Below are 22902 nucleotides of genomic sequence, written 5' to 3'. Positions count from 1 at the left end.
CGAGCAAGGGGTTAGTCTGCTGAAGGCTCACAGTCAAGGCACATATGAGAAAGCAATCATGAACAACTAAGGGGTCACAACGAAAAACTGATGATTGATGCTTCTCATCTCTCTCCGTTCCTATCTGTCTGTCCCTATCTATCCCTCTCTCTCTGTAAAAAAAAAAAAAAAAAAAAGGCAGAAACAATCCAAATGTCCATCAACTGACTGGATAAACAAAATGTGGTATGTGATATATCTATACAATGGAATATTTATTATTCAGTAATAAAAAAGTGAAGTATTTGATACATAATACAACATGGATGAACACTGGAAAGATCATACTAAGCAAAAAAAGGCAGACAGAAAAGGTCAAACACTACATGACTTCATTTACATGAACTCTCCAGTAAAAGCAAAACTAGAAACAAAAAGTAGACTGATCAGTAGCTGCCTTGCACAGAAGGAGAGGAAGCAATTTGGGGAGAAATGAGAAATAACTACTAAAAGGAAAGGGGTTTCTTTTTGAGGTGACGAAAATGTTCTAGAATTGACTATGGTAATTGTAGCATTTTTTTTTTTTTTTTGTATTTTTTCTGAAGCTGGAAACGGGGAGAGACAGTCAGACAGACTCCCGCATGCGCCCGACCGGGACCCACCCGGCACGCCCACCAGGGGCGATGCTCTGCCCCTCCGGGGCGTCGCTCTGCTGTGACCAGAGCCACTCTAGCGCCTGGGGCAGAGGCCAAGGAGCCATCTCCAGCGCCCGGGCCATCTTTGCTCCAATGGAGCCTTGGCTGCGGGAGGGGAAAAGAGAGACAGAGAGGAAGGAGGGGGGGTGTGGAGAAGCAAATGGGCGCTTCTCCTATGTGCCCTGGCTGGGAATCGAACCTGGGTCCCCTGCACGCCAGGCCGACGCTCTACCGCTGAGCCAACCGGCTAGGGCCGTAGCATAATTTTTTTAATAGGGACAGAGAGAGAGTCAGAGAGAGGGATAGATAGGGACAACAGGAACAGAGAGAGATGAGAAGCATCAATCATCAGTTTTTCATTGCAACACCTTCGTTGTTCATTGATTGCTTTCTCATATGTGCCTTGACCGTGGGGCTACAGCAGACTGAGTAACCCCTTGATCAAGCCAGCAACCTTGGGTCCAAGCTGGTGAGCTTTGCTCAAACCAGATGAGCCCGCGCTCAAGCTGGCAACCTCGGGGTCTCGAACCTGAGTCCTTGGCATCCCAGTCCGACGCTTTATCCACTGCACTACCGCCTGGTCAGGCTAGTATAATTCTTTGAATGAACTAAAAACTAGTGAATTAAATACTTTAAATTATTGAATTGTATGGTATATGAATTATCTTAATAGAGCTTTTAATGAAAGAAGATATACACCTCCACATTTACTATCTGTTCACTAAGTTCAATGAGAGTTGAGACTTTGTCTTAATGACCCGTACATACAGCATGTAAAACAACACCTAGCACACAGCAAGCATTTATAAATTACTGAATGAATGATTCTATTATAAAAACTTATAAAACTAGCTCAATCTGTTATATAGTATTTGTCCTCTTGTTTACTTCTTTGCCTTCAACTCATACCAATTAGCCTTCCATTCTACCATTCCACTGTAAGTTTCCTATAATCTAATTGTAAATTCCAGTGGACTCTAGTTCTCATTTTATTTAACCAGTCTGTTACATCCTAACAGTTTTCCATCGTCCTGGAGGTTCTAAACCATCTCTATGATGTTAGCTCCCAAATATTTGCTTTAGTGTCCTTTCTCCTACATTCCAAAGCCTTCAGTACATAGTTTTAAATCAAATTCTAGAAGTTAAAATTCATTAAAATTAAATAAAATTTAAAATTCAATTATTCAGCCACATTTTAAGTCCTCAGTAGCTCATGTAGTTTGCAGTTAACATATTAGATAACACAGATACAGAACACTTCCCTCACTGCAGGAAGTTATAAACTGCTCTAGAAGATACACTCAACTGTCTATCAGACATCTATATCTACCTGTTTCACAGGCATCTCAAAACCCAATGGATCTACCCTGGCTGGATACTTCAGTCAGTTAGTGTTATCCAAAGTGCAGAAACTGCCGGTTTGATCCCCAGTCAGGGCACATACAGGAATAGATCAATGTTCCTGTCTGTCTCTCTGTCTTTCTTTCTTCCTCTCTCTCTAAAGTTAATAAATTAAAAAAAAAAATTTTTTTTTAAACCAATGGATCCAAACTTATCTTTTATCTCATCACCTCCATCTCTATTTCCTTCTCATCCCAATCCCACCACATAACTTTTCTTGAATGTTTCTATACTGTTAAATGGCACCATCCACCCAATCACCACAGCAAAAATTTCAGTTATCCAAAATTCCTTCTTCTCCTTCACCGTCATCCAGTTAGCTACTAGTCCTTACAGGCTGTTCATCATTAACAAGTCCCCTTCTCTCCATTTCTAGTGCTACTACCTTAGTTCAAGATCTCATCACTGTTCCCAAGGAACTGCATCAGTCAACAAGTCTTTCTGTTTCCAGTCTCGTTTCCTCCACCATGCAAATCTAGTCGTGCATTCCCCCGCACCATGGCTTTTTGGCAGGACTGCATATGCTGCCCTGCATGCCAACTGCCTATGGATTCAACCCGGTACAGGGGGTCCTTGGGTTACAACAGTCTTGACATACGACGTTTCGACTTTATGATGCTGACTCCCATAAAAACTTTAAAAAATTGAGACGTGAGTGTTTCAGCTTAAGCTGTTACTGTTGTACTTACGGACTACGTGGACAAACCAGTTTAGCTGCATGCAGCGGACTAATATGCAGTATAGTGTACAGTACAGTATATTTATCCTTCTCCATTTTCTGTGGCTTAGTTGTGTTTTTATGTTCTAGACTATGATTTTACAACTGTGTTAGGATAGGTAAGTGACATAGGCTAGGGTTTGTTTTGACTTAAATCAAAATGTGGGTCATGTCACTGTCGTAAGAATGGAACTGTGTTATAATGCTATAACCTGAGGACTCCCTGTATCTGACTTTGCCTTAACTTATTATGCCACACTACTGCCACATACTATTTTCTCTGCTGGAGTAAGACCATTCCCAGTCCTGTCTGTTTAGGGAAAACCTATTCACATTTTTAAACTCATTTTCCACTTTACCATCTAAATGAATATTTTCTGAGCCTCCCAGATTAAGTCATCAAATTGAGGTAAACTCTGTGCTTCTTCCTGCCCTGTCTCTGACAAACAAATTGTACAGAGACACATATCTGGGCAACTATAGCTTTCTGTTTGTTTACATGTCAGTTTTACTCTGTGAGAGTTTAAGTTGAATAAGGGGAAAAGACCTTATCTTATTCATCATCCCAACACAATTCATAACCCTAATAAAAAACTCAAATGTTTGTTATATAAATATATAAACATTCTCAGGAATGACATATAAAAAATAAATCAAAGGTACACTATAAATGATAGCTCTACCCAACCTCTACACCCTTTATAATGCTATATATTTCTCTTAAATAAATATGTTGTTCTTGATACTTGTGCCCACATATGCCAGCTAGGAGAAGGCTACTCCTAAATGGTAAGGCATTATCTCAAAGGCAAGGTTATTCCCAGACCTGATGTGCCAGAGAAGTTGCTGATCCTTGAACAAGATAACTAAACTGAGAAGACAAAACTTAGTGAGTTGTTTCCTTTTTCTTTCTGAGGTCTATATTTAGGAGTTCCTAACAACCTTTTATGCATTCATTGATCCCTTTGGAAATCTAACTAAAGCTTATGGACCTGTTCTCAGAATGTTTTAAAAATGGTTTAAATAAAATACACTGGATTACAAATAAAACCAATTACATAATATAAAGTTACAAAATATTTTTTAAATGTGATATAATAATATATGTACTCAATTTACATTAGATAAGCTCTAGCATAAGGTATAATAACTACCATAATAATGAGCAAAAATGTATGTCAATACACCTGCAACAGTGACATGAAGTTAAATACCTGTGGTTCTTTCAGGTAGTCGTTATCAGTATTTCTCATATAACTATGTCTTACTGCCTTCATAAGTGAAAGAAATGTTCAATTTCAGTTAGACGTTAGTAAAAATAAATATATGACTCTTTCCTTAACCATCAGGTTCAGACACCTCCATCAATCCTCCCTAAATTCTAACTTAATGATACAGAAATATCATCAATGGCACTCATGGATAAGAAATGTATAGTAGAAATAAGCCAGATTCATGTTACTATTTACTTTTCTTTTTAAAATTCTGACTTCTGTTAAAGTCTTGTTTTTGTATTTTATTCTTACAGAATATTAAAATACGTAAAACCTTAGTAATGAATCTATGCAACGTCTACTAGACATCTGATTGCATACACAATCGGCAGTGCAAAAAAAGGGAGAAGAGCGGCACCTTGCCATCCTCGCCCCAGGTATGGAGCTGCATGCAGGCAGAAGCTACAGCTGACAGACCAAGACAGTAAAATCTTGAGAGATCAAATCAAGGCCAAGAGTCCACACCTTCTTGCACAATGAGATTTCATTCCCACTGCCAACCTTAGAGATTAGGGTTTTATTCTTGAAGAAGACAGCAGTTTTCTATATATAATGGTAACTTACTAGATTGATTTGTTACTATCTTGAAAAAACAAGTTAATAATGGCTTACACTATCATAAGACAGTACAAAAAAAAACTGGTACTGAAGGTATTTCAGTATTTTATGAAAATTTACCTATTCGAAAATTATGACACATAGCAGTACATACCTGTAATAATTCCAGGGTCATGGGAAGATTCTTAAGTTCCTTCAGCAAATCCAATGCCCCAGCCTATAAAGTAAAGTAATTTCACAGTGAATTTCCCAGATAGTAAAGCAAGAACTATCTAGAGATTTAAATTTTACGGTTTCCTATCCACAATACATTATGGCTCACTTACTCCTATGAGAAAGAGAAATACACATACATGTATATGTTTGCAGATACACACATCGGTGTATCACACAGAGAGAGGAAAAAAAAGAGACAAGAATTTTCCAAATATGGTTTGAAACTCAGTAGAGGATCACAAAATCAATTTACTGAGTTACAACCAGCATTTGTTAAATATTGGTTTGTAAAACTTTATTTTCAATAGTATGTGTCTATATGTGTCCCAAGCAGAAAAGTTAAACATATTTTTTACGTGTGGTGCTATAACACACCCCAAAGTTCCACGGATAGCACCTGCCTGATAAAGGAGACGACCCTGAGAAAGGGGGAGTAGAGATGAGAAGTTACTCAGCACCTTCAGCACTTGCTCATAGAGGGGGAGTGGGAATTCTCATCATGTCTCTCTGTATCTCACTGGTCTGTCACAAGAAAACTGCCACCTCTTTTGTTCTTTAAAGGTGATAAAAATTCTGAAAGGAAATTCAGAATTAAGATGTTAGGCTTACAGGCCTGTTCACTGCCAGCTCCCATCTACTATAGAATCAGAGGCTACCATGGAGATGATGAAAATAGAACAAAATAAGACTGAAGAAAAAATTACATAAAGCACTGAAAATTAAAAGAGGAATGGTATTAGCCAATATCACTCCAGTAAATGCAGTAAAAATTTTAAAAAGGAAAAAAAGAGAAATGGAATTAGATGAGAAGCAACGGCACTACTTAAGAGTTTGTGGCCAAATATTCTCATTTAATCTATCATATTTCATCTAATCTAATACATTCACCTAGTAATATTCTATTTTGTCTAATATTTACTTAATGTACCGTATTTGAACATTGGACACATCAATATTCTATATACTGGCCTGACCTATCGTGGTGCAGTGGATAAAGTGTCGACCTGAATGTTGAGGTCACTGGTTCAAAACCCTGGGCTTGCCTGACCAGTGTCAGACTAAGACGCAGAGGACCCAGGTTCAAAACCCAGAGGTCACCAGCTTGAGTAAGGGCTCATTTGGTTTGAGCAAGGCTCACCAGCTTGAATCCAAGGTCACTCAGTCTGCTGTAGCCCACCAGTCAAAGCACATATGAGAAAGCAATCAATGAACAACTAAGGTACTGCAACGAAAGAATTGATGCTTCTCATCTCTCTCCCTTCCTGTCTGTCTGTCCCTATCTCTGTCATGTCACACAAAAAAACAAACAAAAAAAACCCCTGGGCTTGCCTGGTCAAGGCACACATGGGAGTTGATGCTTCCTACTCCTTCCTCCTTTCTCTCTCTCCTCTCTAAAAATGAATAAAATAAAAAAAAATTTTTTGATATACTAATAAAAAAAAACTATTAAACTATAAGAGTATTTTTTTAAAATAAATTTTTATTAATTTTAATGGGATGACATCAATAAATCAGGGTACATATGTTCAAAGAAAACATGTCCAGGTTATCTTTGTCATTCAATTATGTTGCATACCCATCACCCAAAGTCAGATTGTCCTCCATCACCTTCTATCTAGTTTTCTTTGTGCCCCTCCCCCTCCCCTTCCTCCCCCCCTCCGCCAGCCACCACATTCTTATCCCTGTCTCTTAGTCTCATTTTTATGTCCCACCTATGTATGGAATCATGCAGTTCTTGGTTTTTTCTGATTTACTTATTTCAAAGAGTATTTTCTTACCCCTTCTTTTTACTTTTGTTCTTTGAAAGAATTCTTTCAGACTTGGAATTTTTATCACATATTACCTTTCATATACATAGAGAAAAACATACACAAAACAAATTGCCGTAGGTGTTTCTAAAACTTCTTTGCTCTTTGTGACTTTTTCTTTGCTTTTATTTATTACTTATTTTGCTTTTATTAACACATGACTTTTTAAAAACAAGTATCTATGCCAGTGAGGGTAGGAGAAGAGGGGTGAGGAGGGGAGGGGTTAGGAGAGGAGAGAGAATGGGGAAGAAATCCTGTTCTATTGTAATTAGATTTAACACATTTTTACCCCACAAAAAGTTACACCGAAACTAGCAGTTATGTAGCATTTCATATAAGAATCCGTAAAGAGCCCTGGCCGGTTGGCTCAGTGGTAGAGCGTCGGCCTGGCGTGTAGGAGTCCCAGGCTCGATTCTCGGCCAGGGCACACAGGAGAAGCACCCATCTGCTTCTCCACCCCTCCCCCTCTCCTTCCTCTCTGTCTCTCTCTTCCCCTCCCGCAGCTGAGGCTCCATTGGAGCATACTTGGCCCGGGCGCTGAGGATGGCTCTGTGGCCTCTGCCTCAGGCGCTAGAATGGCCCTGGTTGCAACAGAGCAATGCCCCAGATGGGCAGAGCATCGCCCCCTGGTGGGCATGCCGGGTGGATCCCGGTCGGGCGCATGCGGAAGTCTGTCTGCCTCCCCGTTTCCAACTTCAGAAAAATACAAAAAAAAAAAAAAGAATCCGTAAAGAAGCTAAAAGCTATTGCTCTCAGCTGGCTCTGTAGTATGGAGCTGGCTGTTTTCATCCCCCACTGCTCTTCAACCACTTGGTTCCTTAAATTTCAAAGAGCATTCCAATTTTCTCCCAAAACAATGACTCCCCATTTTCCACATGCTGACGCTGGGTTTGATGCTCTGTCTACGTGAAAATATATCTTAACAGCCATCTGGGTCAATGATAATGTGTAACTCATTTTTTTAATTATTTTTATTTATTTATTCATTTTAAGAGAAGAGAGACAGAGAGAGAGAGAGAGAAGGGGGGGAGGAGCAGGAAGCATCAACTCCATATGTGCCTTGGCCGGGCAAGCCCAGGGTTTTGGACCGGCAACCTCAGCATTCCAGGTCAATGATTGATCCAGTGTGCCACCACAGGTCAGGTAACTCATTTTGCTTCCTGAAATGTTAAAATATGAAAACTGGGTATCCTATGGATCAATGAGAAACAGTACATATACGCCAGGAAAACACAAGGCCCCAGAGCATGTCCCTTGTTATGCACCTCAAAGGAAGAAACAAGCATGGAATCTCATGGTCTTGTTATATTTCTTAAATATAAAACCAAGTAAAGGCTTCCAGTCACATAATTTTTCCATTTAAAGTCGACAGATACTAGATTTGGCTGTGGAGAATAAAAAAGTATTAACTTTCCTTCTAACAACAAACATATCATTTTAATCTAGCCTAATACTTCATAAATAAAATCTAAATGCAAAAGAAACTATGATATAGGTTACAAAAGGATTTTAATGATTCACTTCTGATTTTAAAATTCTATAAATTCTTTATATTTAGAAGCAACAAAAAGAGAAACATTATAGTTGTTAAAGAAAGAACAATGTCTTTAAATTGACCATTTATCAAGCAAGCATTTCTATAGGCATAACATTCTTGTGAGCCAATAAGGTTTTCAATCCTGTGTCTTCAAATTCCAAAATCAAAAAACCTTGAAAACCAAAAAGTTTCTCATAGGTTTTCAATAAACTCACTTAACAACATGTAATATCAACAGATATAAAGATATTTATGCTCTATTTATCTTCTTTAAATTGCATTTCCTTATAGAAATGTTAATGTCTGGTTACTGGAAACTGCCCAGATCTCAATTACAACATTTTTAAATAATATATGTACCAAATTAGCTCATAAAATCTGAAAATTTTGGAATTCTCAAATATATCAGACTCTAAAGGTTTAAAGAGATTGTGGACCTATAGCTTATGTTTACCACGGACATTTTTCTTCTACTCATGTCTCCTCCCCATGGACTTTCTGATACATTTCTGACGTAGTATAAGAATGATTTTTTAAAACTCATTATTTCCAAGAATCCCTTAAAAAGCAGGATCTTTCTCCATACGCTTCCATAATGCTGTTTGTCACATATAAAGTTGATTCTTCAAATACAGCAACAAAGTGGCATAAGGCTTAAGGTGTTTTCCAAGTAGAAGCAATAGATTTGCATTAATTCCATCACATTCTCCCTTTTTTTACTCAGATCTCTTTTGTAACAATGGGATTAGTGACACAGGCTATGGCAGAAAGAAAAAGCTAAATAATATTAATCGTATAAAACTATGACCTTTATCATAATTACATTGTGTTCTAACAAAATAGGGTATTTCAATTAAGCTTCTTTAAGAAATAAACTTGATCAAAATGAAAGAAAAAGACAAAAAACAGATTATTATATATTAATTCAGTGATAATTTGAGTGTTACTATGTATAGGGAAAACAGCTGTGTTAGGCTTGCCCGCTTGCACTTTGCATGATCAATGCATGAGCACATATGAGTGTAGCCTATATAAGTCTACAGGTACTTTCCCTTGGCGTGGATCGCTTGCCCGCCTCAAGGGGTGCTTTTCCTGTTTGTTGGCTCACTGCCACAAGAAGAGGTTTTCCCCTGCTTGTTTGCTTGCCCATCATTGCAAAAATCTAATAAACAGGAATGGCTTTCCAACTCCTCAGGTTCTCTACCATCTGCTTGAATCCAATATGAACCTGCCTGACTCCAACCACCAGCATTATACTATGTGCCAAGTATTATGTTAAATATTCCACATGTATTATTTCATCTGTACAATAAACCCGACAGACATAGATAATTTTATTATCCTCATTTTACAGATGAGGAAACTGAAGCCCAAATAAAATTAAAAATTTGCACAAGATCACTAACTAGAAAAGGTGGGATCTATGCAGTTCTGTCAAATTATACTCTTATTGCCTCTCAACAAATACTCATTAGCCCTGTGCCAAGTTCTGCTCTGTGCTGAGGAGATAACAGCAAGCAAGACAGAAACTCTTTTTAACGTCAAGAAATTTAAAAACAAACAAAAATCTTTGAGGCTCTTCCTCAAATACTCAATTATACAAAGAAAAGTCAGAAAAAGAGAATGGCCTGTCCAAGGTCATATCAATAAGTAATACAAAAAGACAAGAACTACTGTCTCTTGGCCTTCATACCACTGCTTTTTCCATTCCATAGATGTACTGGTGGTAGTTCTCCCCTGTGAACCAAACAACAAACTATAGTCTAGCTCTTCTCAATCTATCACCGGCCTCTAACGGTCAAGTCTATTAGACTGCAGCATCTCCTAGAGATAATGATGCAAGAGAAAGAAAGATTCTACCTTAACTACCAGAGTCAAATTTATTTCACAGTACTGGCTGGAAAATAAACACCAGCTCACACATTACTTTATTACACCACTGGTACTCCTATCTGTCAATGGAAGTATACTTTTACAAAATATAGTATTATAACTTGTAATGAGCATCCAGTATATACAAGACTATACAGGACACAAACATTCTTCTCAGGGAGATATAAGAAGAGGGGAGCAAAATAAATATACTGCTAAGAACATAGACTATAAATATGACAGATATAAATGCCCTGAGGAAATACTGACATAGTCAGGTGACAGACTTCCTGTTTCAGAGGGACAACCTGTGGCAAAGATGGGCTTCCAGGCTGTCATGAGCCACCAGTGCTGTGAGGAGGCCATGCCCAAGAAGCTGTGCCACTGGGTGTGGACTCAGATACAGTGCCCCACCACGGCAGGGCTCAGAAGAGCTGCCCAAAGGCCCGGGTCTCCTTGCCCAGGTCCCTGGCCTCTCACCACACCACTGTTTCCCTGTGGCTTCCCCCTCTCTATAGGCACCAACCCTGCCCCTTGCCTGTCTTACCCAAGTGTTCTTCCCCAAACCCTGAGCAGTTCTACCTGCCTTCCCATGCTTGTCTCTCAGTTGCTGAAGACACCTGTGGTAGGGGCTCCTTATAACCCTACCCCCATCAGCTGCATCTGGAGCCAGACATCTACACCCTCCCACATCCACCCAAAGCCTCCACCAATGCCCTGCGCACTGACACAAGGTGAAGAGAAGCCCACCTGCTGGCCCGCTAGCCCCCGCGGGCTCCAGTCTTGTTGGCTGGCAGTGCTGCCCAAGCTCCCTACCCATTGTTCTCAACCTGCAACTTGTACCCATTCTGACTCTGGTCACCTCTAATAAACTCATGTCCTCAGGACACCAACTACAAAAAAAAAAAAAAGATTAGTAGCTGCGGTGGGGGAGATATGGTAACTTCTTAATGGGTTACTTTGTGGGTACCAGTTTCTTTTTGGAATGATGAAAATGTCCTAAAATTAAGATAGTGGTGATAGCTGCACATTATCTGTGAATATACTGAAATCTAAATTGTACACTTGAAAAGGGTATATTTTACTGTATAGCTCAATAAAACTGTTATAAAAATTGTGTAGGCATTAACAAAATTTTGATTTATGCTAATCAATCTAACATGATATGGAAACCAAAGTTTCTTCTTTTTCCAACCCAGGTATAAGACTTAGAAATCTACACAGTTCATGCATCCCAGCTCCCAGGAAATTCTAATACTTAATTTCAATTTTTCTCTCTGCAATTTAATTCCACTCAACCCTGAGCCTTAAATTAAAAAATTAACCTTAACACAACTCACCAAATCTCTCCATGAACTTTGAAAATTCTAAGTTTTTACCTCACTTCTCTTTCTACAATTCAGTACCATAAATATCATACAAAGACAATCCAGGATTTTTAAACATTATTTCATCTTAGGCACTGGCAAGAATTTTAAACTCATCTAATTTTTACTGAATTATCTCCAATTTACCACTAAGAAAAACATTTTAGAGATTTTAAGGAACTTGCTGAAGATCACACAGTTAAAATTCAGAAGAGCCAGAATTTGAACTCATATTAGGAGTTGGATTACTTAATGGTATCAAATCACAATGACAAGAGGCCCTGGCTGGTTGGCTCGGTGGTAGAGCGTCGGCCTGGCGTGCAGGAGTCCCAGGTTCTATTCCTGGCCAGGGCACACAGGAGAAGCACCCATCTGCTTCTCCACCCCTCCCCCTCTCTGTCTCTCTCTTCCCCTCCTGCAGCCAAGGCTCCAATGGAGCAAAAGTTGGCCCAGGTGCTGAGGATGGCATTATGGCCTCTGCCTCAGGCACTAGAATGGCTCTGGTTGCAACAGAGCAGTGCCCCAGATGGGCAGAGCATCGCCCCCTGGTGGGCATGCCAGGTGGATCCGTCAGGCGCATGCGGGAGTCTGTCTGACTGCCTCTCCGTTTCCAACTTCAGAAAATTTTTTTTTTTTAAATCGCAATGACAAGAAAAAGCTAAGTAAAAAACAGATGCAATGGCTAGTTGGCTCAATGGATAGTATCCTGGACCAAAGTATGGATGGCCCGGCATATGGGTTCAATTCCTAGTTAGTGACCATCTACTTCTCTCCTCCTCCACCTCCCCCCCACCTCCTGCAGCCAATGGCTCAACTGGTTCAAGAGTTGGCCCCAGGGTACTGAGGACAGCTCAGGTTGTCTGAGCCTGTCAGCCTGAGGTGCTAAAAATAGCTTAGTTGATTCAAGTATCAGCCCCAGACAGATGTTGCCAGGTTGATCCCTGTTGGGGTGCATGCAAAAGTCTGTCTTACTATCTCCCTACCTCTCACTTAAAAAATAATTAATTGATTAAAACCAGCTAAAGTCCTGGCTAGTCAGTTCAATCTACTGGAGCATTGTCTCAAAACAACAAAGCTGCAGGTTTGATCCCCAGTTAGGCCATATTCGGGAGGTGACCAGCAAATGCATAACTAAAGTGAAACAACAAATGAATGCTTTGCTCTCTCTTTCTCTCCCGTCCTCTTTCTCTCTATAACCAATCACTAAGAAAATAAAAATTAAAAAATGGTAATATGTGAAAATCGGATCAAATTATGTGGTTCACCACAGCCACCAGAGTGGGTACTTGTGAAACTGCTAATACTGCTTAAGATCAAGTATTCCCATGGAGCAACTGCTCTGGGTAGGAAGATGCCAGGATATTGATTAGGTATTTAGGGAAACTTGTCTTCCCCAGATCACTAAATACCCTCACTTTCTGGTCTTATATTCACTAAATTGTATCCACTGTCAACTGCAAGAAAAACAACTGTAGGAAAGGACTCCTTGTGGTTAACTGGGCCCTAACTCAAAACCAGTCTAGCAGTCATTGTTTACAGAGGCTTCTCACTGCACTCTGTATCTCAGGGAAAGCCATAGACTGACCTGCCAAGCTTCCTGCATTTTGCTCCTGCTATCTGAGCTTCTTTATAAAGAACCTCCTGGTATTATACTTATTTCAACCAATGGGACTGAGACCTTCCCCATCCAACTAGAGCTGCTATCCTCATTTGCATATATACCGACCAATCAGAGCAGCTCCATAATTACCAAACAGAACATTGTCGGAGTCCTTATTTGCATGGAATTAGGAATGGGGAGCAGGCACTTCTCTCCATATAAGAGAGCCTCCCCTTTGTCTCCCAGGAGCACATTTTCAGTTTCTACTGAAGACTGCATTTCTGGGGTTTGCAAACTTGTTAATTGAGCTGTTTCACTCAAAGTTTCTCCCTTCACAGCACCCCAAATTGGGGACTCCTCTTGGCACTGAATTGGTGGCAACAGCCTGTTGACATCACGCAAGCTACAAAAACAGGTGCAAGGGTCTTCTTAGAGAGGCACTGAAGCTTAACAGTAGTACTGGCTTTGGAGCAAAATAGATTTAAAATCACATTTTCATTTGGCCACTATCTAGCTATTTGGCTGAAGACAATTCACTCTCTGAATATTTAGTTTCTTTATTTTTAGAATGGGGATACCAGTTATCTTGCAAAACTGTATGAGGAATAAATAAGGTAGATAAGTTGTGGTAAAAACATGTGTTAGGCTTGCTCGCTGGTTTCCCAGCTGCACACATTTTGCACAATTAGTGCATGAGCACGTGGCAGAAAGCACGTCTCTGTCTTTGTGAAAAGCTATGGATGCTCTCCCACTATGAGAGGTGCAATTCCCTCAGCCACCACAGTGAGGGGCAGTTTTCCCGATCCCTTGCCCTCCACTGCAAAAACTGGTTTTCCTTTGTTTATTCACTCACCTGTCTCTGCAATCCTCCAATAAACAGGTATGAACAGATGCTTTCCAGCTCCATGGTTCCTCTACCATCTGTCCAAATTCAGTGCAAACCTGCCTGGTTTCAACCACCAGCATTATGTAAGTACTTAACAGAATGACTGATTCAGAATAATAGCTGAATAAATGATAGCTGTTTTTATTATTATTACTTAAGTGTGATACATATGGTGTTATTAAAATATCCAGTGGGATTCCAAGATGGCTGCAGAGTAGATGGAAGATAAACTTATGTACTCCCAGCCCCAAACCAGATTTACAGCTAAATTATAGAGCAATCAACCTGAATAACCAACTGAAGGCTAGCTGAACTGAAACATTATAACCAAGGATTTACAGAAGAAGCCAGAGACTTATAAGGGCAAAGGTGGAGAAAGGGCTGGCACCCTCACCTGAGTACAGCTGCTGAGAAACCAGAGGAATATCCCAGCTGCAAAACTCTTCCCTCAACAGGAGCATGGGGTCTCAACCCAGAGCAAGAGACAAGAAGAGGACCCGACACAGCATCTGGTGGTGAAACTCAGTGTGGATTCAGTACACCCAAGAGAGAAGAGAATCTGCTGGAGACCCAGACGCCACCTTCCCAGGAATAAGCACTCCTATTATTATAGCACCAGCCTGGGGAGGGCACTGCCCAGTCCCATGACTACTGACTAGAGTACTCTACTCTGTTCAGGTCCTGCAGATGGGTCTGCTAGTGGTACCGAGAAGTGGCTTTTTAGGGTGCTTTCTTTCTGGGGAGGTTCTAGGAAGAGATTCAGACAATGACCGGACTGAATGGCTTTAGAAGGGTACCAGTCTCCCTACCTTGAGCACACCACAGGTGCCTCTACCGCACCTACTGAACCATCTGGCCAGCTCCATCCCGCTGAGTTCAGTCATGAAGAGAGATCAGACTACCACACAGAGCCAGGACTTTTGGAGCAGGTCTCTCAGGGAAGTTTTTTTCCAGGAATCAAACAGGTGGGTGCTGGGCTGTGTGGCTATACCTTGGGAGGCAGGGGGTGGGGATGGGGTACTCCTATCTTCCCTGTGAGCTCAGTCCAAGCTACCCAAGAAAAGGTAAAGGAAGTGCCCACCCCCCTTCAACCGGCTTGTGGATACTACCCCCAACGGGAAACTGGATATGCCCTTCTAAGTCCCAGAGACCCCACCCAGCTGACATCATTTCCACAGGGGTCAAGGAAAGCTGTTCAGAGCTGGGACATTCAAAATGTAAGTTTCTCAGAGGCTACTGTCTGGGGCCATGACAAAGTGCCTGCTACCCCCACAGGCTGGGCTGGCAACACCCCCAATGGGAGACTTTTTTGATCTGGCCTCCTGGCCCAGTGGCTCTGCCCGGCTGAGCTTGCTCTGCAGAGGGGATGGCTGGCTGCACCCAGCCTGAACCTGAGACATACTTCTCCTGGGGAAACCAGAACTGAAGTCCCTGGCAGAGACTATTTTGGCTCTGGAGTAAGGGCCATTTTCCCCTCTTTGAGTGCCTGACTGCATGATTCCCAAGCAAGAGACCCCACTAGCCCTGTTGTCCTGACTCCAGTTACCCTGCGCACCGAGCTTGCAACCTGTGGAAAGGTCTGTGGTTCATAGCCGGCCTGGGCCCACTCTCCAGTTTTTCTTTGAAAGGCTCTGGAGAAAGACCAAGTAACATCAGGGAGAGGCAGAATAGCTGACAGGTATAAGTGTACTTCAGGGATTCTCACCCCTTTCACAGGTTTGCCCCCAGCTCTAAGCTGGAGAAAGCTGACCCTTGTACACAGATCAGCAGGTTGCATGCAAATCAAGGCCCAGTAGACTCACGCACAAACAGTTAACAGCATGGTAGCTCCAGACAGGTAGCCCAAGGTCAGTTACACATGATGTCTGCCATTAGCCTGTACTTAAACCCCACCCAAGTGGATACAGAACCAATAAAACCAGTGGTGGGTTTTAGACCACACCAGAATTTGACCCAACTAGCACACAGCAGCACACCCAAAGGGATATATCCTGGCAGACCCTGTTGGGAACCACTCCACCCCAGAGGGCAGCCCCTGAACAGAATCTTATACATGGTGATTGAGGTTTATTCTTATATTCAGTCAGCCTGAAGGGTTAACTCCTCCCAGAAAAGGGCCAAAATAATTCAAGACTCAACTACAACAGAAAAGGGTACAAAACCAACAAGAAACATTTCCTGGCCTGACTAGGCAGTGGCGCAGTGGATAGAGCGTCGGACTGGGATGCAGAGGACCCAGGTTCGAGACTCCGAGGTCGCCAGCTTGAGCGTGGGCTCATCTGGTTTGAGCAAAAGCCCACCAGCTTGAACCCAAGGTTGCTGGCTTGAGCAAAGGGTTACTCAGTCTGCTGAAGGCCCACGGTCAAGGCACATATGAGAAAGCAATCAATGAACAACTAAGGTGTTGCAACATGCAACGAAAAACTAATGATTGATGCTTCTCATCTCTCTTCGTTCCTGTCTGTCTGTCCCTGTCTATCCCTCTCTCTGACCCTCTCTCTCTGTAAAAAATAAATAAATTAAATAAATTAAAAAAAAAACATTTCCTGGAGCACAAAACTTAGGTGATCTATAAGATTGTGCCTCTGAGCCCAACAAAATACCTTCATCATAAAACTGTAACAAGCCTGAGGGTCACAGCAGATCTCTCTAATACACAGAAACAAAACAGGGGGACAAAGAAACATGCCCCCAAAACAAAGAACAAAAGAAGTCCCCAGAAAAAAATGTAAACGAAAGCAACCAAGGCAATGGTTATAAGGATGCTCTAGAACCTTAGGGGGAGAATAGATGATCTCAGTGAGAACTTAAATGAAGAGCTAGTAAGCATTAAAAAGGACAGAGAAACCATAAAAAAGAACCAGTCAGAAATGAATACACATACTACAATGTCTGAAATGAATACACTAGAAAGAATCAACAACAGGTTAGATGAAGCAGAGGATCAAATTAGAGATTTACAGGGCAAGATAACAGGAAGAAACCAAGCAGAACATCAAAAAAAGAGAATTTTTAAAAATGAGAAAAGTCTGAGGGACCTCTGAGACAACATCAAGCATAACATTCACATCACAGAGGTACCAGAAAAAGAGAGTGAGCATGGAATAGAGAAGCTGTTTGAAAAAATAATGGCTGAAGACTTCCCTAACTTGATGAAGGAAAAGTCACATAAATTCAAGCAGAGAGTCCCAATCAAGATGAAGCTAAAGAGGCCCACACCAAGACACATTATAATTGAAATGCCTAAGACTAAAGACAATCTTAAAAACAGCAAGAGAAAAGCAATTAATTACCTACAAAGGTGTTCCTAGAAGGCTGTCAGCTGATTTCTCAACAGAAACATTCCAAGCCAGAAGGAACTGGCATGAAATATTTAAAGTGATTAAAAACAATAAACTACAACCAAGAAAATTCTACCCAGCAAGGCTATTATTTAAAATTGAAAGAGAAGCCCTGGCCGGTTGGCTCAGCGGTAGAGCGTCGGCCTGGCGTGCGGGGGACCCGGGTTCAATTCCCGGCCAGGGCACATAGGAGAAGCGCCCATTTGCTTCTCCACCCCTCCCTTCCTCTCTGTCTCTCTCTTCCCCTCCCGCAGCCAAGGCTCCATTGGAGCAAAGATGGCCCGGGCGCTGGGGGTGGCTCCTTGGCCTCTGCCCCAGGCGCTAGAGTAGCTCTGGTCACAGCAGAGCAACGCCCCGGAGGGGCAGAGCATCGCCCCCTGGTGGGCGTGCCGGGTGGATCCCGGTCAGGCGCATGCGGGAGTCTGTCTGACTGTCTCTCCCCATTTCCAGCTTCAGAAAAAAAAAAAAAAAAAAGGTAAAAAATACAGCCCTGGCCAGCCTGACCTGGCAGTGGCGTAGTGGGTAGTGTCGGGCTGGGACGCAGAGGACCAGGTTTGAAACCACGAGGTCACTGCCTTCAGCACGGGCTCAACAACTTAAGTGTGGGTTTGCTGGCTTGAGTGTGGGATCATAGACATGACCCCAGGGTCACTGGCTTGAGCCCAAAAGTCACTGGCTTGAGCAAGGGGTCACTTGCTCTGCTAGAGCCCCCTGGTTAAGGCACATGAGAAAGCAATCAATGAACAACTAAAAAGTTGCAATGAAGAACTAATGCTTCTCATCTCTCTCCCTTCCTGCCTGTCTGTCCCTCTTTCTCTCTCTTTCTGTCTCTGTCTCTGTCTCTCTCTCTCTGTCTCTCTGTCTCTCTCTCACACACACACACACAAATATAGCCCTGGCCAAAGGCTCAGTGGATAGAGCATTGGCCCAGCATATGGACATCTCAGGTTCAATTCCCGGTCAGGGGACACGAGAGAAGCAACCATCTGCTTCTCTCCCCTTCCCTTTTCCCCTTCTCTTTGTCTTCCCCTTCTCTTCCTCTGTCCCCTACCACAGTCAATAATTCAGCTGATTCAAGCATGGCCCCAAGCACTGAGGATGGTTGGTCCAGCCCATAAGACTCAGGTGCTAAAAAAAAGCTCGGTTGAGCCTGACCAGGCGGTGGCGCAGTAGATAGAACGTCGGACTGGGATGCGGAAGGATCCAGGTTCGAGACCCCAAGGTCGCCAGCTTGAGCGCGGGCTCATCTGGTTTGAGCAAAAAGCTCACGGGCTTGGACCCAAGGTCGCTGGGCTCCAGCAAGGGGTTACTCGGTCTGCTGAAGGCCCACGGTCAAGGCACATGTGAGAAAGCAATCAATGAACAACTAAGAAGTCGCAATGCGCAACAAGAAACTAATGATTGATTGATGCTTCTCATCTCTCTCCATTCCTGTCTGTCTGTCCCTGTCTATCTCTGCCTCTGTTGAAAAACAAAACAAAACAAAAAAACAAACAAACAAAAAAAAAAAGCTCGGTTGATTTGAACATTGGCCCAGACAAAGGTTACCAGGTGGATCGTGCTCGGGGCATATGCGGGGAGTCTGTCTCATTATCTCCCCTCCTCTCTCTTAAAAAGAAAAAAAAAGAAAGAAAAAGGGCAGCGGATTGTTTTAAGAAATGGGGAAAAAAAGAAATCGAGAGAAACATAGGTATAAAGAATAAAATCAAAATAAGTAAATACCTATCAATAATAACCTTAAATGTAAATTGATTAAATGCTCCAATCAAAAGACAGAATAACTGAATGAATTAAGAATATGACTCATATATATGCTGTCTGCAAGAGACCCACCTCAGAACAAAAGATACATAGAGACTAAAAGTGAAGGAATGGAAAAAACATTCCATGCAAACAGAAATGAAAAAATAAAAGCTAGGGTAGCAATACTTGTATCAGACAAAATAGACTTCAAATCAAAGGCCATAACAAGGACAAGAAAGGTCACTACATCATATTAAAAGGTTTGATCAAACAAGAAGATATAGCCTGACCTGTGGTGGCACAGTGGATAAAGGGTCAACCTGGAATGCTTAGGTCACTGGTTCAAAATCCTGGGCTTGTCCTGTCAAGACACGTATGAGAAGCAACTATGAGTTGTTGCTTCCTGCTCTTCCGCCCTTGCCTTTCTTTCTCTCTCTCTCTCTCTCTCTCTTTTTCTCTAAAATCAATAAAATCTTAAAAAAACAAGAAGTTGTAACCCATGTAAATATATATGCACCCAATATAGGAGCACCTAAATATATTAAGATAATCTTACTGGACATAAGGGAGCGATCACAGCAATACAGTTATAGTGGGGGATTTTAACACCCACTGACATCAATGGATAGATCTCCCAATAGAAAATCAACAAGGAAACACTGGCCTTAAAGGACACACTGAATTGGATGGATTTAATTGATATTTACAGAACATATCCCAAAACAGCAGAAATACAGTGTACTCCAGTGAATATGGAACATTCTCAAAGAAAGACCACATGTTAGGGCACAGAGCAAGTCTTAACAAATTCAAGATTGAAATCATATCAAGCATCTTCTCTGACCACAATGGTATGAAAACTAGAAAACAACTCCAAGAAAAAAAAGTAAGGAAAAAGAAAAACAGAAAAGCCTGACCTGAGATAGCTCAGTAGATAGAGCCTTAACCTGGAATGCTGAGGTCGCCAGCTCAAAACTCCACACTTGCTCCAGTCTACTCACATAGGAGAAGCAACTACTATGATAAGATGCTTCCTGCTCCTCCTCCACTTTCCCTCTCTTTTTCTTCACTCTTCAAAAATCAATAAATAAAATCTTAAAAAAAAATAAAAACTGAAAAATGCTCAAACATATGGAGGTTAAATAGCATGTTATTAAACAACACACAGGTTAACGAGATCAAGGAAGAAATCATGAATTACCTGGAAACAAATGAAAATGAACAAAAAACCAAACATCTAAGGGACACAGTAAAAATAGTCCTGACAGGCAAGTTCATAGCATCACAAGACCCCAAGGTCACCAGCTTGAGCACGGGCTTATCTGGTTTGAGCAAAGCTCACTAGCTTGGACCCAAGGTCGCTAGCTCGAGCAAAGGGTTACTTGGTCTGCTGAAGACCCCCAGTCAAGGCACATATGGGAAAGCAATCAATGAACTAAGGTGTGGCAACAAAAAACTGATGATGTTTCTCATCTCTCTCCGTTCCTGACTATCCCTCTCTCTGACTCTCTCTGTAAAAAAAACAACAACAAACAAACAAGAACTGCAGATAAATACAACCTGATCTTCTCCCTATTTGCCCACTTAAGGAATCACTGTTTTTAGGAGACACCTATTTCAAGGAAAGGAAACAAACAACAACAAAGCCTAATGAGTTAGATAATTAAAGGATACATATTACAGCCTCAGAGAAAAAAATTACCCAACAAACAGCCTTTTTCCCTGGGACCTTCTACTGTGGGAGTCTGGGAACCTCCAGGAAAAGAAAAACACTTTTCAGTTTAAACAAAATAACAGAAATGCTCAGCCTTTTAAACAACCAGAAGGGAATGAAAGAGAAATCAAAAAGAAAAATCAAAAGCAGAAATAATGTCTGGAACAGAAAACAAACAGGAAATACTTTAAAAGGCCAAATTGCAAATATTGATTTAACAGAGTACTAAACTAAATACAGGGTGATGCACCTGTTAAAGGAAAAGAGGAAGAGACTATGAAGTCTTAAGAATTCAATGTTAAACACTACTGCCTGCTCTGGTATGTTGTCCAGTAGAAAGCCAGGTTCCTGGCTTAATCTAAACTGCACAATACTTACTTTAAGTAGGTGAACTACTTATCTTTGACTCAATTTCTTATTCAGTAAAAAAGGATAAATCACAGCTATGTTGTGAGTCTCAAAAGAATTTTGCACATCTGCTCTGCAAATCAGAGCATACCGCTCTCCACATTAGTTTGACACAGAATTTGTATCACAGATGGGAAATAAGTTTTTTCAGGTATATTAATAATGGAAACGTGCTGAGCATGGTTAAACAAATTCAGGTAAAGACAACTGCGGAAGTTGAGCTGAAAAAAGCCGACTCTGAAGCAAGGGGTTGAAAGTGACACACACAGGTAGACAAAAATGCGGAACTACAAGACAGATCTCAACGAACCACAAGAGAACATGTTCACATAAACACATTATATCAGTAACAAGTAACAGGATAATGCCAGCGCTATTTACTGTGAACCACTCAGATAATACAGAGCGAAGACACTTTTGTCCAAGTCCATCTACCAGCATACCAAAGTTAACGTATGTGCTTTAATCATTTAACTCTTTTGTACACACTACTACCTAACATACACGCTTTAAAAAACATCTGGCAACTTGCCAAGTACACTGGCATATTCAGCCTTTAATTGCTAACTTTGTATGTAGTTGAGAAAATGAAGTGAATGTTTAGCCTTCTTCAAAAATAAGATCTAGGAATTTTACACTTTATAAGCTTGATGCCTAAAGCAAAACACCGACCTCTATTTTGATGTTACTTCTAGTTGTTAGCCAACGATCACGGAAAACAGGATGATTTCTTTAAACAGTGAAGGTTTTCTTAAGCTAAATTAGCGAGGATTTACTACCACGTAAGTTTAAAATAAAAGGCGAGAATGCCTCCATTTATTACGCGGTACTAACAACCAGTGACTTCCAAGTACCAAGAACCGGTCCCAACGCCTGTGGCCGCGGGACCGCACCACCTCCCCCAGGACGCGGGCGCCGTCCACGCCGGCTTGCCACGCAAGGAGGGCTGCAGTCGACGGGCGCGGAAGCCCTTGGGGCCGGGTCGAGGGCCCAGTGTCCGGTCCCCACGGCCTCCACTCGCCGCCCGGCCTCCCCCCGGACCCGCGCCGCCCGCCGCGCTCACCGCGTTCTTCTTCTGCACCATCTTGTCCATCTTCTTGGCAATGCGGACAACCTCATCCTCCATGGCTCCGGTACGTCTTCCCGACGCCCAGCCCGTTTGGGACCGGGAAATGGGCGAAACTTGGGCAGAGACGACAGCGCGACGCAAGCTCAGACGCTCCGATAGCCCGACGCGACAGGCTCCAGCCTAGGCCCCGGCTCACAAACCAGCGCTCTGCCGCCACCGCGTCTGCAGCTCCGCCCCGCAGGCAGTGCCAGTCAAGCTCCGCGCGCTCCGGGCAGGCGCTACCAATCGACCGCGGATCAATGGGAAGGGGCGAGCCATAGCGCCCGACAGGGTGCTGTCAGTAGTGCTAAGAGCGAGCTCTGCGGCAGCGTTTCCCGCCAGGCAGTCGTGAAAGCCCACAGGCTGCGAGGCCGACTTTTGGCGCGCGTTTGCCTCCAGCTCCGCCTCCACGCAGAGTCGAGCTTCAGTCCGCGCTTGGTCTCGCGGGACAGCAGGAAGGTTTGGAACCTTCGGAGGCTCACGAGACTTGAACTGCAGAGGGTTTGGAGAATGGAACATTACAGGGTTTTAAAGTCAGTGGAATCTAAGAATTCTCTCCGTGGTAGTTGACTACCCTGGAAAACAGAACCCTCATTTTCCTCAGTAGCGTAATTATGATATGGATTTGATCCTTTTAAGCTTTTCCTTTTTAAAATCCAAATCGTTTATAAGCTCCT

The 22902-nt window shown here is 42.1% G+C and overlaps 1 protein-coding gene and 1 pseudogene across 1 annotated transcript in view; one reads left to right on the top strand and one right to left on the bottom strand.

Moving 5' to 3' along the window:
- TCEA1 (transcription elongation factor A1) overlaps positions 1-22610 on the bottom strand; it is a 67117-nt gene extending 44507 nt beyond the window's left edge. The window contains exons 1-2 of the mRNA XM_066379055.1: positions 22181-22610; positions 4780-4842 (exon numbers count right to left, since the gene is read on the bottom strand). Coding sequence (XP_066235152.1) covers positions 4780-4842; positions 22181-22243 — 126 coding nt within the window. The 5' untranslated portion in view covers positions 22244-22610. The remainder of the gene's footprint in view (positions 1-4779; positions 4843-22180) is intronic.
- Positions 7762-10926, top strand: LOC136397478 (speedy protein C-like; annotated as a pseudogene).
- Positions 22611-22902: the final 292 nt, after the last annotated feature.

Source organism: Saccopteryx leptura, chromosome 3 (genome assembly GCF_036850995.1).
Source record: "Saccopteryx leptura isolate mSacLep1 chromosome 3, mSacLep1_pri_phased_curated, whole genome shotgun sequence".
NCBI lineage: Eukaryota > Metazoa > Chordata > Mammalia > Chiroptera > Emballonuridae > Saccopteryx > Saccopteryx leptura.
The sequence above is the reverse complement of the archived record's forward strand: the minus strand, read 5'-3'. Positions and strand labels throughout refer to the sequence as shown.